Source organism: Balaenoptera ricei, chromosome 15, assembly GCF_028023285.1.
Source record: "Balaenoptera ricei isolate mBalRic1 chromosome 15, mBalRic1.hap2, whole genome shotgun sequence".
NCBI classification, from domain to species: Eukaryota; Metazoa; Chordata; class Mammalia; order Artiodactyla; family Balaenopteridae; genus Balaenoptera; species Balaenoptera ricei.
In genome coordinates this window covers 23,223,936-23,238,847 of record NC_082653.1, presented here as the reverse complement: position 1 = coordinate 23,238,847, position 14,912 = coordinate 23,223,936, and the positions used below count along the sequence as shown (strand labels likewise).

At 55.4% G+C, this 14,912-nt stretch overlaps 1 protein-coding gene across 4 annotated transcripts in view; it reads left to right on the top strand.

The window, feature by feature from the left end:
* Positions 1 to 942: 942 nt before the first annotated feature.
* Positions 943 to 14,912, top strand: part of DLGAP4 (DLG associated protein 4) — an 85,015-nt gene continuing 71,045 nt past the window's right edge. For 2 of the 4 annotated variants that reach the window (XM_059898781.1, XM_059898782.1), the window contains exons 1-5: positions 943 to 1,941; positions 4,855 to 5,096; positions 7,823 to 7,937; positions 10,577 to 10,627; positions 13,690 to 13,930. In XM_059898781.1, coding sequence (XP_059754764.1) covers positions 943 to 1,941; positions 4,855 to 5,096; positions 7,823 to 7,937; positions 10,577 to 10,627; positions 13,690 to 13,930 — 1,648 coding nt within the window. Of the gene's footprint in view, positions 1,942 to 4,854; positions 5,097 to 7,822; positions 7,938 to 10,576; positions 10,628 to 12,795; positions 12,862 to 13,689; positions 13,931 to 14,912 lie in introns of all 4 variants that reach the window. The other 2 variants (XM_059898780.1, XM_059898783.1) reach the window with 2 other exon arrangements.

The following is a 14,912-nucleotide window of genomic DNA, read 5'->3' as shown; positions in this document are numbered from 1 at the left end:
GCCTCTCTGATGGCTGCAATCCCCAGCCTCTAGCCCAGGGGTCACACTCAGTAGACTTTTGTTGAGGACAGAGTGGGTTTTTACAGAGGGTTTACATTTGACGTAAGGATTCTTCTGCTAAAATAGAGTTGGACAGTACTGCCCTCAGACCTGGGTAAGAGGGGCCCCGGCCCCAGGCCCCACTCTTTAGAAGGCCTCTCTGGCCCTCTCTCAACCTTGTTGTTCCCCACGAGGCAAGGAATGTTCAGAGGCCAAGGGAACATGCCCACCCAGAGCCTACATCCCCCTTTCGACCACACTCTGCACCCTGGGCAGACCCCAGCCTGGAATTCCCTGCCCCGAAGACCCCAGGCCTGCTTCCAGGGCCAGCACAGATCCTCCCATGGTGGCCTACTCTGCCAGTGGGACCAGCCCTAGGGCTGAGTGGTGGCTGTTTGGGGGGCATGTGGAGTGAGCTGGGGGTGCACGCATGTGGGGGGCTCCTCGTAGTGAGGAACAGAGTCAGAGACAGGAGGAAAATGGAGGGCAGGCAGCTTCCTCCTGACCACATGCTGCCATGGAATTCGGAGAAGACCAAGAAGTCTGAGTTCGAACCTGGCTTTCCAAGTTATTGTGAAAATATGTTCGTCAAGGTAGGAGAGTAGAACATATATTGTTTAATGTTTTGCTAGCCTGAGATGTCGCTTTTATTTATCCGTATGGTATGTGGGTCTCCATTTGTACTTGTGATTCCCGACCCACAATGTTAAGGGCAGGCCAGGAGTCTTCAGAAATCCTTCCAACCTTGAGATCTGCAGGGGTCTGGCTGACCTTCCCTGCATCGTATCCCCTCCAAATCCAGCTGACACCTGTCTGTCTTGTCTCCCCAGATTAGCTGCTGCCCGGGAGAGAAGACCCGGGCAACCCGCTAGGGCGACGGCCCCTGCCCCGAGGGCCGGGATCATGAAAGGCCTCGGTGACAGCCGCCCCCGCCACCTGTCCGACAGCCTGGACCCACCACACGAGCCCCTGTTCGCAGGGCCTGATCGCAACCCCTACCTGCTATCGCCCACGGAGGCCTTTGCCCGCGAGGCGCGCTTCCCCGGGCAGAATGCTCTGCCGGGGGACGGGCTCTTCCCGCTCAACAACCAGCTGCCACCACCGAGCAGCACCTTCCCCCGCATCCACTACAACTCCCACTTCGAGGTGCCAGAGGAGAGCCCCTTCCCCAGCCACGCCCAGGCCACCAAGATCAACCGGCTGCCCGCCAACCTCCTGGACCAGTTTGAGAAGCAGCTGCCTATCCACCGCGATGGCTTCAGCACTCTCCAATTCCCCCGCGGGGAGGCCAAGGCCCGGGGCGAGAGTCCTGGCCGCATCCGCCACCTGGTCCACTCAGTCCAGCGGCTCTTCTTCACCAAGGCGCCCTCCCTGGAGGGCACGGCAGGCAAGGTCGGCGGCAATGGCGGCAAGAAAGGTGGCCTGGAGGACGGCAAGGGCCGGAGGGCCAAGAGCAAGGAGCGGGCCAAGGCTGGGGAGCCCAAGCGGCGCAGCCGTTCCAACATCTCGGGCTGGTGGAGCTCCGACGACAACTTGGATGGTGAGGCTGGCGCCTTCCGCAGCGGTGGCCCAGCCTCTGGACTGATGACACTAGGCCGCCAGGCAGAACGCAGCCAGCCACGCTACTTCACGCACGCCTACAACACCATCAGTGGGCACATGCTCCGAGCCTCCAAGAACAACACCGCCGAGCTGACCGCCCCGCCACCTCCGCCGGCACCCCCGGCCACCTGCCCCAGCCTTGGGGTGGGCGCTGACACCAACTATGTCAAGCGGGGCTCCTGGTCCACCCTGACCCTCAGCCACGCCCATGAGGTCTGCCAGAAGACCTCAGCCACCTTGGATAAGAGCCTGCTAAAGTCCAAATCCTGCCACCAAGGTCTTGCCTACCATTACCTGCAGGTGGGTCCCTGCCAGGGTCAGGGTAGGGTGAAGGATTGTGGGGAAGGCACCAGTTTGAGGCCCAGCTCTGTCACAGATTGACTTGGAAAGTTGTTTCACTCAGGCCTCTGTTGACTCGCCTAGGAAATGGGTGGCTGGTGGTATCTTGCTAGTAAGAGGACTCCTTCCACTGGTCATGCCCTCAGCAGACATTGATTAGGACCCTTTTGAGACCGGCCCTGAGTAGGGACCAAAACATGTCCCTTCCCTTTAGAAGAAAAATATGGAAGCTGTGCCTTCTATCCCCTCCTAGGACCAATTGCATGGCATTCTGCCTGCCAGCCTCCTGCCTGGTACTGCCCCCAGACTGGGGGCTCCTTGAGGACAGGGACCATATCTGGTGCAGCTCTGTGTCCCCAGGGCCCAAGACAGGGTCTGTCATACAGGAAGTGCTCAAGAAACATGAGAGGAGAGAGGGGTAGATGAACAGATGGACACTTGAATGAATAGAGTGAGAAATAAATAAGACATAGTCCCGATTATCAGGATGCTGGGAGAGAAAGACACATGAACAGACATTCCTGTCAGCATGAGCAGAATGTGATGGAGATGAGCAGGGCGACTGCAGGAGCCCCGAGGCCCTAAATCAGTTTGGGGGACTAGCTTTTTTCTTTCAAACACTAATGTTTATTGAGGCACTTATTATGCACCAAGGCTGCACTCCTGGAAAGTGGCAGAAGGCTCAGAGACATCTCTGCTGCTACACTCGTGCTGGGTCTCTCAAGGGCAGCGTGAGTGGCTGAGAACTGGCTGACTCCCGGGACCGGAGCCCAAGCTGTGGGTGAAAGTTACAGGAAGTAGATTTCGGTTCACCTGCAGATGGAAGGGGCTGCTTCAGTAGGTAGTGAGTACCTCATCCTGGAGGGCGTGTCAGCACAGGCCTGGCCAGCCTTTGGGAACACATTAGATGCATTTTGAACCGGATGAACATCAAGTCTGACCTGAGTTCTTGTCATTCTATATAAAATTCCAAAGACAGTGAGACTGTGGGGGGAGGAGGCTATTTTTTTCAATAGGAGGGAAATGAAATCTAGGCAATATTTTATATATTTAAGGCTTTTGTGGCTCTCAATCTACTTCCTTAGCTTAGAAACATCAGAGGGGGTGGTGTGTGACCTAGCTCCCTCTCAAATGATATGGTTTGGTCTGATCACGTGAAAATGCTTCAGAAACACCGTGAAACGGTGGCCCTGCAGGCCCTGGAGTGGTGCTGCCTGCTTGCTCAACAGGAAGTAGGTGGGTAAGGGCTGGGGAAGCCACAGGTGTGGAGCAGGGATATACAAAGCCACCTTCCCAGGGGACAGGTGGAGGTAGGAAGGATGGACTAGCAAATGGTTTGGGGTAGAATGTGCAGGTCCTGGTGACTGGCTGGGCAGTCAGTTGGGGAGGAAGGCTGCAGGGTGGGGGGGACCTGGGATGGCAATCCCAGGCAGGGACCCTCCCTCAGCCAAGAATCAGCCACTGGCAATGTGGGAACTGAGAAGAACGTGGTCTCTGTGCAGGCATGGTGATGTGGGGAGTGTGGTGTGCACTTGTGGGCATGGCGAAGAATGGGTGTGCTGTGCACACTGAGAAACATGTGTGCCTGGGTGTCCGTGGTGACGTATAGACCCAGGGAAGGTGTGTGCTCTGTATGTGTTGAGGCGGGGACACGGTGAGGAGGGGCAAGTTGAGATGCGTCTGCGGCGCAGTGGTGGCTGGTGTGCACATGAGGAGGTGTGTAAGCTCTGTGTCCACATCATGCGCTCACTGAGGGGCGGGCACATGATGAAGTGGCTGGGGTGCGTCCTTGGGGAGAGAGGTGCGTCCTTGGGGAGAAGGGTGCGTCCTTGGGGAGAAGGGTGCGTCCTTGGGGAGAGGGGTGTGCGGGGAAGGGGCATGCTTACTCTCTGAGGTGCATGTACATGGCACGGCGTGCTCACCCTGTGCTCGGGCTGAGGTACGTGTGAGTGCTGAGATGAGCGTACTCCATAACGAGGTGAACGTCCACTGTGTGGACACATCGGTGGGTATCAAGTGAACAAGGGTGTAGACAGTATGTGCTGCCCCGGAGCAGCTGGCAGAGCCTGGCCTCAGAAGGGCAAGGGAGGTCCCCTCAGTTGGTTTCTGCCACTGTAACCACTGAGGACCAGGGCTACCCTCACAGCTGTGACCTTACTTACCCTTATCACAGCCCCCTTCCACAGATGGGGTCCCTGGAGTTCAGATGGGAACACTGGGCCCTTTTTCCAGCTCACCACATGGCTGCCAGACCCCACAAAGCCCTTGTGCTCTCTGTACCTCAGTTTACCCACCTATAGGATGAGGAATGTTGTTTGGCCCCAAAGACCTCACCCCTGTACTGATGTGCTAGGGTCCCCTGACTCATCCTCCCCCACCATCCTAGGGTGCAGGGACCTCTCTCAAGCCTGCTGTTCTTATCTGGGCAGTGGGATCATAAGCCATCCACTGAGATAGCAGGGGAAGTAATGGGAACACAGGGGTTGCTCAGAAGGGTGGCGGCAGTGGAAGCCATTGTGGTCATTCTGTCTGGGCGGTTTTGCTGGGGCACACTCAGCCTGGGATCCACGGAGATCTGGGGCTGGAGAAGGCCACATAGTGAAGCTGCGGCAGAACTGGCTCTGGAACCCAGGTATCCTTCCGAGCCCCGGCTCTGCCCTGCTCATGGGTGCCTTTAGTGGCAGTACCCAGCACCGAAGGCCGAATTCCCCGAGGTGGGCAGCGAGGGAGCTTCAAGGTCCTGGAGATGGGGGTTCTAGCGTGCAGCTCACTCCCCAGGTGATGAGCCCGAGGCTGGGTGGCCGGCGGCGCGCTGGGGGTGTGCGCTGCCCGCCCCCCAGCCACCCTTGCTGAGGGCTGCCCGCCCATCCCCAGGTGCCCGGAGGCGGCGGCGAATGGACCACCTCGCTTCTGTCCCCGCGCGAGGCGGACTCCACGGGCGAGGGCCCCATCCCGTGCCGGCGAATGCGCAGCGGCAGCTACATCAAGGCCATGGGCGACGAGGACAGTGACGAGTCCGGCGGCAGCCCCAAGCCCTCCCCCAAGACGGCGGCGCGGCGCCAGAGCTACCTGAGGGCCACGCAGCAGTCGCTGGGAGAGCAGAGCAATCCCCGCAGGTGAGCGCACAGTGCCGCCCCCTAGGGTCGCGCCCGCAGGCCAGCCCTGCCCCCAGAAGCCCCACCGTGGGAGAGCCTCTCCCAAGTCCAAGTCCCGCCCCAGGAAGCCTCTGTTCACCAGCGAGTCCGGCCCCCTGGGAACCCCGCACCAGAAGCCCTGGCCACCTGTGAGTTCTGCTCCCTAAGGGGACCACTCCCTTAAAGCGAGCCACGCCCGCAGGCTTACCCTGCTCCACTGGGGCCCCGCCCACCTGTGAGCGCTCCTCTGGGAAAGCCTCTCTACACTCGTACAACCCTGGCTCACAGGCAAGCTTTGCCCTCTAGGTGAGCCCCTCACAGGTATGCCCCACCCCTGGGAACCTCGCCTTCCTCCTCTTCAGCCGCCCCGCCCGGAGATCTCAGCCCCACAGATGAATCCTGCCCTCCAGCCTCAGACCCAGGTGAAGCCCCGCCCCCAATGAGCCAGGCCCCTTAGGTGAACCCTCCTTCCGGTTAGCCCCCTTCCTGAGATCTTCGTCCTTAGGTTGGCCCCTGCACTTTGATGAGTTGACTCCGGAGAGCCCCGCCATTTGGTGAACCACCCCATAAGCCCCCCACAGTTAAGTCCTGGCCACAGGTGAGCTTTATCCTTTGGTAAATCATAAGGGGAGTCTCTCCAGAGTGATTGGCCCAGGTAAACCCTGCCCCCGGGAGCTACATCCCCAGATGATTTCCACTCGTACAGAGGAACTGCCCCAGGAGACCCTCTTCTTCAGGTTAGAGAACCCTGCCCTTAGTGAGCCCACCCCTTGTGCCAGCACTGACCAGGGAAGGCCAGAGCCCCCTCTGCCAGTGCCCCTGTAATTGACCCCTGAGTTGAGCTCCGAGATTGGGGATGAGGGAGGATCCAGAAGTCAAAGGGAGATAGACAGCCTTCACCTGTCCCATCACCTGGCCTGGCATTCCACCAATGGAGCCCCATCCTGTTGCTTTAAGACTGGGAAGAGTTAGTGAAAGTGTGGAAAATGAAACACGTGCACACAGGAAGCAACAATTAACATGTTAGAGAGAGAGTGAGCCTTTCACATGCAGAAGTCACCGTGGGGATTAGAACAGAAAAGAATGAGTGCAAAACAGGTGAAAGTCGGTATAGGTGATTCAGAACCCACTGAGGAAGAGAAACAAAAGCAAGTCAGAAACAGACAAAGGACTTGGAAGAGTTAAAGGAAACAAGCTTAGTCCTAGTTCTTCTACTCCTGGGGGCAAGAGCCAAAGCTTCACTGGAGGAGGTAGCCTGGGAGGACTGCAGCAGAGGGAATAGAGCAGGGCAGGTGACAGTAGACTGAGGCAGGGAGTCTCATTGGCTGGGACAGAGGCAGGGAATGGCCTCCAGAGTCAGGGAATGGACACCACCAGCCATTCCTAGGTCTCACCCTCTCTGAGCCTCAGTTTCCCTAGATGTAAGTGAACGGGGCTGAGCTAGATGATCTCTAAGACCCCTTCTACTCCTGAGATCCTGCAATTCCTTGAATGACCTGTGGGCATGGAGGTGGGAGAGGTGGGCAGGACCAGGGCCCAGGCCTTGAATGAGAGGGAATTGATAATAGTAGTACAGGCATACCTCAGACCACCGCAATAAAGTGGATATGGCAATAAAGTGAGTCACACGAAATTTTTTTGTTTTCCAGTGCATGTAAAAGTTATGTTTACACTCTAGTCTAAGTGTGCAATAACATGATGTCTTTTAAAAAGTACATACCTTAATTTTAAAATGCTTTATTGCTGAAAAATGCTAACCATCACCTGACAACTCAGGGTTGCCACAAACCTTCAATTTGTTAAAAAGAAAAGAAGAGAAAAGAAAAACAAAAAAAAAGAATATCTGCAGAAGGCAGTAAAGTGAAGTGCAATAAAAGGAGTATTCCTGTAGTAACAGTAACGGGGGCCATCTGTTAGCACTTGCTGCGCTCTGGGCTCTATGCCTGCCCCAGTGCCCTTTAATCTGCATCACTGAAACCTCCTTACAGCCCCAGCAGGCAGGCACAATGACATCCCCCACTTTATAGGTGAGGAAACTGAGACTTAAGGGGTGACGACTTGCCCAGGGTCACCCAGTGAAGAAGCTGGATTCCAATCCAAGTTTGTCTATGTCAAGGCCCTGAGCTGTTGGCTGCCTGGACCTTATTTCCAGAGCGGGGGTGGGGGGGGGGGGGAGTGGGGGAGGGGGAGACCCAGGGTCAGGCAGATGTGAGAAAGATTGAAGAGCCAGGGCTATGGGGAGAAGTGGTGAGTCTTCAGGGAGCCTGGTGGAGGCTACCTGGACATTGTGTCAAAACTGATGACCTTTGGGCAGCCCTGGCCGGAGGTCAAGGCTGTGGGCCTTGACCCATCTCCTCTGTCCAGCCCCTGGAATTGCCCCAGGCCTGCAGAAGAGGGGGCTGTAGAAGTGAGCTGGTGTGGCCCACCCCTGGTTTGAAACAGTCAAGAGCAAGCTTGTGCTGCCACCTCGCGGTTGCAGTGGACATAACAGGTGAGGGCCACCTGCACCCTCCAGACTCACAAGGCCTCCAAAAGCTGGGAGCAGCTCTCCCCTTGCTCATCACCCCCCATACTACCCGGGATGGCAGTGACTTCCATTTTACCCTCTGCCACTGGATAACCTTGGCCCGTTTTTCCCCCTCTGGGCCTCAGTTTCCCATGCTGAACAAAGGGTGGGCTGAGCCCCATCTGCTCCCCATCCCCACCAGGAGTCTGGACCGCCTGGATTCAGTGGACATGCTGCTGCCCTCCAAGTGTCCGAGCTGGGAGGAGGACTACAACGCCGTCAGCGACAGCCTCAACGACTCCAGTTGCATCAGCCAGGTGAGGGTGGCAGGCAGCCAGAAGGTCAGTGGGCTTGGGAGAGCCCCAACTCCCACCCAGGAAAAGGACAGACGTCCAGGTCCAGCCTCTGTTGAGGGGTCCCTGAATGTCTGCCCTGTGCTTCTGTTCGGTCTTTGTTCCTGAAGCTGCCTGTGTGTGTCTCTTCCCCACTGACTGTCCTGTGGCTGGAGAGCAGTCACAGGGCCTCACATTGATGGCCTAAGCTGTGGGCCCAGAGGAAGGGGCCGTACCACTGCCTTAGACCCAGGAGCCCCGAGGATAGGGTACTGGAGACCTGGGTTTGAGTCCCAGTCTTGTCACTGACAGTATGAACCCAGGACAAAGCACCCCCTCCCTGAGACTCAGTTTCCTGATTTACCACCAGAGGGTCATAATTCCTATTTCAAAGGGTTGTGAGGAATCAATGAGATAACAAACATAATGTGCTCAGCAAAGGGCGGCTCCCTTGATGGTTAGCGTTGTCATCTTGCTGTGTGACTTCGGGCAAGTTGCTTCTCCACTCTGGACCTCCATGTCCCACCTGATCAGTGGATAGTTGGACTTCCAGGGTCCAGCCAGCTCTGCCACTAACAGTGGTAAACATGCTGTGCTATACTATTAATTCTCTCAACCATCAGCTAGCTCCTTGATCCCTCACAGCCACCCCCAGAGGGGCCCTTATCATCCATATCCCCATTTCATAGATGAGGAAACTGAGGCCCAGATAGGTGGGGTCACAATAGCTAGGAAGAGGCAAAGCTGGGCAGAGATCTAGGGCTGTCAGACCCAGACCTGGACCTCAGCCCCTACCGTGTTGTGCACAGTACTTTACAGTTTGCAAAGGGACGACCAGTCAAGGCTTGAGGGCTCCCCCCATGGTGTGGATGGGGAGACGAGGCCCAGAGAGGGCAGACATCTGCCAGTGGTAGCACAGTGAGGCAGTGGAGGCAGCCAGGTGCAGACCCAGCCACCTCTCTGGGCAGGAACAGGCCCCAGGTCCCACGGTGTGCAGCCCCACGGCCTGGGCTAACGGACTGCTTAAAACTTTCGGATCCCAGCTCCTCACCACCCCATATTCCTGGCCCGGCCAAGCCCACCCCAGCCCCCATCCTCAGCACTGTCGTTCCCACGCTCCAAGGAGACTGACATCAGATGTGGGGAGAGGGAGAGCCCCCCACCCCCGGCCAGGGGACCCTCTGCCCCACCATCCTCATCCAGGCGCCACCAAGTCTCACCTGCACTGTTGTCCTGGCCTCTGTGCCTGCCACCCCCAATCTATTCCCAGCGGCCAGAGGGAGCTTGTAAAAGACAGAAGTCAAATCACATCACCTGCCCCGAAGCCTCCCATGGCTCCCGCCTCACCCTAGTGAAAGCCAGACCTGTGAAGCCCGGCCTCCCTCTCAGATGTGATCCCCGACTTGCTCTGTCACTCACTCTGCTCCAGCCATTCTGGCCTCCTTTTGCTCCTCACACACCCCATTCCTGCCCCAGGCCCCCTGCATTCGCTCATCCCTCTCCCAAGAACATCTTCTCTCAGATCTTTGCACAGCTGGTTCTTCTCCGTGTCCCAGGTCTTGGCTCAAATATCACCTCAGAGGGACCTGCCCTATCACTTGCCTCAGGGGGTCCCCGGGGCCCTGTTTCCTTACTCTGCTTAATTTTCTTGACAGCACTTCTCACTATCTGGAATTATACTTGTTAGTTGATGTCTGTCTCACTCTTAAGACTGGGAGTTCCCTACAGACGGGGACCTTGCTGTCTTGTCCCCACAGAGTCCCCAGCACATGGCACAGGGCACGTAGGTTTGCTGAATGGACGGCGTCCCTCCTTGTCTCTCCCATCCTGCCTGTTCTCTCATCCCTCAGTCTCCCTGTCGGTCTGTGTCTGTCTCCCTCTGTTTTTCTCTCCCCTCATTCACATTTTTCTCTGATTCTCTCCAGTGTGTCTCATTTCCATGTTTCTCTCTGGGTCTGTCTGTCTCTCTCACACCCACCGTCTCCATCCCTTGCCTGGCCCTGGCACCTGGAACAATTTTGTCCTTTGGCTACACGAAAAGGTACACAGAATCAGCCAGGCTGGGGACCCCAGCAGGTCTCTCCCACTACCCCCTGCCCAGCTCCAGCTCTCCCCTAGCCCAGGGTCCTCTGAACCCCCAAACCCTCATCCCATGAAGCTTGAGTGACCTGAGCCACATATGTCGCCCCAAAGTCAGAGATGTCCATTTCTGTCTGTGTCTCTGAGGCCTCAACTCCTGCCAGAAGAAGCCCCGCTCCCACCAGGCACTGGACTGTGTAAGCCCTGACCAGGGAAGAGAAGTCTCTGGGCTCTGTCCCTAATCTGTACATCCTGGGGGCTGCCTGCCCAGGTGAGAGACAGCAGACAGGACATCCATGGTCCCAGAAGCCAACCCAGGAGAAAGACTTATAAACAGCAGATTACAAGTCTTCAACAACACCCAGCCCCAGAAGGAGTGAGCCTCCCATCCCTGGAGGAAGCCAAGACCTCCCAGCAGCTGCACCTCAGCCAGTCTGGGGAGGTTAGACCAGCCAGCCACAAGTTCTCTTGCAGCCGGGCCTGAATACCCCACCCTAGCCCCCAGCCTCGGTCTCCCCATAACCCTCCCCGTCTCTTTCCTGCAGATTTTTGGACAGGCCTCCCTGATCCCCCAGTTGTTTGGCCACGAGCAGCAGGTCAGTATGTTTGCCATTCTCTCGTCCCCCAATCCCAGAGGCCAGGGCTGGGTCTCAGGCACCTCAGTGGTCCTGGGCCCTGAGCCGGGCAGGTGCAAGCAGAGCCAGCACCAGGAAAGCCCCCTCCAGTGAAGATGGTGTCAGGGATCACGTTGGTGCCTGGACCTTCCACTCTTTGGCCCTATCGCTTCACTTCTCTGTGCCTCAGTTTCCTCTTCTCAGAAATGGAAAAGAATGGGCTAGGATCTATGGATGGGGCAAGAATAACCCCAGGATATTGGCATAACATTGTAAATCAACTATACTTGAATTAAAAAAATGTTTTTTTAAATAGTAACCCCAAGATAAAGGAAGGTGTACCCTGAGAGCTTCTAGCTCCCTCCTTCCTCTCATCCCCCAAAGCCTGGGAAAGGCCTGGGGAGACTGTTCCATTTGGACAGATCAGGGGCTGGGGGCATTGGCCTTCACGTACCAGCCCCAGATCCCCTGACTTATCTCCTTTCTTGGGTTCCAACAAGACCTTTCAGGATGTTAGGGTTCTGAAATGAATGCAGAGACTTTTCAAGCTTACCAAAGGTGGTGAAGACGACGCCAGTCCTGGCACTGTCCGCCTGTCCTAAGGGTGCCCCATCCCACGCACACCCATCCTGCCCCTGGAGGTGGTCCTCTCCTCCCTCCCAGGCCTCAGCCCCAAGGCCAGATAGAGAGGCAGGGAAGGTGCTCTGGGCCCAAGTCCTCATCGTGGCCAGGAGTGGCAAGGGACTGATCCAAGGCCACACGGCCTACAGGGCAGAACTGTGACTGGCCCCACATCTCCTCATTCCAGCCACGAATGCCTCATGTGCCTCCCACCTTCATATCATAATTCTTCTTGAGCACATTGTTGCAGAGGGTCTTTGGGGAGCCCACAGTGGGCCAGGTGACCTCTTCCTTCCTTCAACAGCCTCATGATAAGGGTGTGATGTGTTCACATATAAAACCCCCAGGGCAGTTCCCTGCACATAGTACGTCCTCAGTGATATACATACCAACAGCACTAACCAGCTGGCCTCTCCCTGGGAGCTTGGGAGCATCTTAACCGACACTGACAAATCTTTGCCCTCGCCCCACAAAGTTGCCTGTAATAACAGGTACAGGTTATCAGGTGCTTAGTTTTCCCAACTCTATTCGAAGCATGTGATTATGAATGATCTCATTTCATCTTGACCACAATCCTGTGAAATCTGGTCTCTAATTAGCCCCCATTTTATAGATGGGGAAACTGAGGCACAGAGCAGTTAAGTGACTTGCCCATATTCCTCTTGTGAGAAAATGATGGAGCCAGGAATGAAACTCTGGCAGTCTAGCTCCAGAGGTGGGCCATTACTGTGCAATCCCTAATCAAGACCTCATCACCCTTGGCAATCACAGGGGCCTCTCAGTATACCTCAGGTTGCAGCTTTGGAGGATAAACACCTGTCTCTTTAATACCCTCTCCAAGTGAATTTTGGGTGTGTCACATGGCCTATATTTTAATTTATCAGTGCTGTCTGATAGAATTTTCTGTGATGATTGGAAGTGTTCTATAATCCATGCTGTCCAATAAGGTAACATGAGCAAGTGAAATGTGGCTAGTGTGACTAAGGAACTGAATTTTGTTTATTTTAATTAATTTAAACCTAAATAGCCATGCATGGTTAGTTGCTACCATATTGAACAGAGCAAATTTAGACCTTTCCAAACATATACTCCAAACTGGGTGATGATCAGGAATTCCCTGGCAGTCCAGTGTTCAGGACTCCGCACTCTCACTGCCGAGGGCCCGGGTTCAATCCCTGGTCGGGGAACTGAGATACCACAAGCTGCTCGGTGCAGCCAGAAAAAAAAAAAAAAAAAATTGGGTGATGATCCATCCAGTCGTTTTACCTGCTGCAGTGCCAGACGAGTCCACGGGCATTCTATTCCATTTAGATAGGGAAAAACTGATCCAGAGGATAGTGCTGGCCTGCCTGAGGTCACACAGCCAGGTCCCGGGCACAGCGGCCCCATATCCAGCTTCATCTTTTCCTCCACATGGTGCTCAGTCAACTTTTGCCCCCTCCCGTGTAGCCCAGGTGTCTTCCCAGACCCCCACCCAGTGTCCATCTTTAGCCAGCCGACTCCTCAGCTTATATTCTGTGATTCCCCAGGTACCAAGATGGCCTGAGACATGGGTCAGACAGACCCTTCCAGAACCCTTGGAGAGTGTATGTATGGTGAGCCCCCTCTATGCTCACACCCCCAGCTGCAGATTTGTAGGATCTTGTCTCTAGAGGGACACTTAGAAACCATCCAGATGAGGTTGAACTAGATGTGAGTTGGCAAATAGCATATATACCTCCATTCTCCATACTGCCCATGGCAGATGTGACTAATCAATCCTCACTGCCACTACCCTCATTCCAGTATTATTTTCTCTCACCAGACTATTGCATCAGCTTCATCTCTGGCCTCTGCCTCCATTCCAGACCCTATATCCAACATCCATTCTGTACAACAGGGCTAGATTAATCTTCCTTAAATATACATTTGGAGTATTGATTCTGCTACTTCCTCACTGGGTACAACTGGCAAGTATCTTCCCCTCAGTAGCCCTCAGTTTCTTTGCTTATAAAAATGAAGGAATTGGACCATAAGATGGTAATTATCTAGCACACCTACTGCCACCTCCCCATTCCAACATTCAGGGCAGACATTACTGATTATAGCCTTCCTTCTGGCTGAATTCAGATATGACCTCAAAATCTATTAATTAATCAGTCTGGACACACAAGATATAACCTAGCTAACATCCTAGAAAGTATGTTTAATAGTTTCTCCTCCATTGTAGAGATGGGAAAATTGAGGCCCAAAGAGGTGAGAGAGTCTGTATATTTCTTAAGGGCTCCATCTGCCCATCCCGTGTCCTGAGTGAGACGGGAGCAGGAGGGTGGGCCGAGCTGAGGCCCCACAGACTCCAGCTCTGCAGCTGAGCCGACCGCCAAGCACCCCATCCCTCCCCAGTGGGCACAGCCGGCCCCTGATGCCTGCTTTTGCCCTGACAGGTACGGGAGGCAGATCTGAGCGACCAGTATGAGGCAGCCTGCGAGTCGGCCTGCAGTGAAGCAGAGTCGACCACGGCGGAGGCTCTAGACTTGCCGCTGCCCAGCTACTTCCGCTCCCGCAGCCACAGCTACCTGCGCGCCATCCAGGCGGGCTGCTCGCAGGAGGAGGACAGTGTTTCCCTGCAGTCCCTTTCCCCCCCTCCCAGCACCGGCAGCCTCAGCAATAGTCGCACGCTTCCGAGTGAGTACCGAGACGGGGGACCCCTGGGACCGTTCCTGGTGGACCGGAGGTGGGGAGGAATCCATGCTTGGTGAGCCAGGATTGGAGGGATGGCTAGCAAAAGCAGGAGGCCTTGGGGCCGAACTTCCCACCAACTGGTGAACTGGAGCTCAAATGGCAGCAGCGGCGGGGGGGTGGGGGGGGGGTGGGTGCTGTCACAGAGGCAGATGTCAACACTGGGGTGGGGTGAGGGGGTCGTGAGGGCTGGAGATTGTGAGATACTTGGTTGCCCCTGGCTCTCTAGACCCTGGCTCTTACTGAAGCCCTACTTACCTGTTTGGATTAGTTCAGGTAGGCAAACCTGTGGGGAGGGTGGGCCCCTGCAGGGAAGAGGATGGGATCTGCATTGAGCCTTCTCAAAGGGGTGGGTTTGCAGGTTTCTCTCATATTCACAGTCAGAGACAACCTATCCTTCCTGATATTTGTTCTAAGTTCTCTGACAATAACCCAGGCATGATCAGAGAAAACGGGGACCCTGTGTCCCAGAGCAAGCCATGACCATCAAGACCCAGGAAGATCATAGCACAATTTCTGGCTTAGTAGAGAGAACTTTGATCTCACTCTGACTAGAGAGTTTTCCTCCCTGAGCCTCAGTTTCCCCAGGTATAAACTGAGGCATAAGCCAGACCCCAGAGAGCTCTCGGGGGAGATGAAATAAGGCTGTGCCTGGAGAGGTTTAGGTGGGCCCTTGCACATGGTAGGAGCTGACAAGTGTAGCTCTTATTACTGGTTCTCAGACTTGACTCTGAGCCTCCTGACAATCAAAGGCATTGGGGTTGGATTATTGTAGGAAAAGACACATGTTTCAAGCGCTCAGTTGGTGTTTGATATAAATAAATGAGCCTGAATCTTATGGATATTCTATACACAAGAAACCAGCTTATTGACTGAATGAACTGCAAAGGCAGGGGGCAGAGCAAGAAACCACTTTGTTTCACTATTG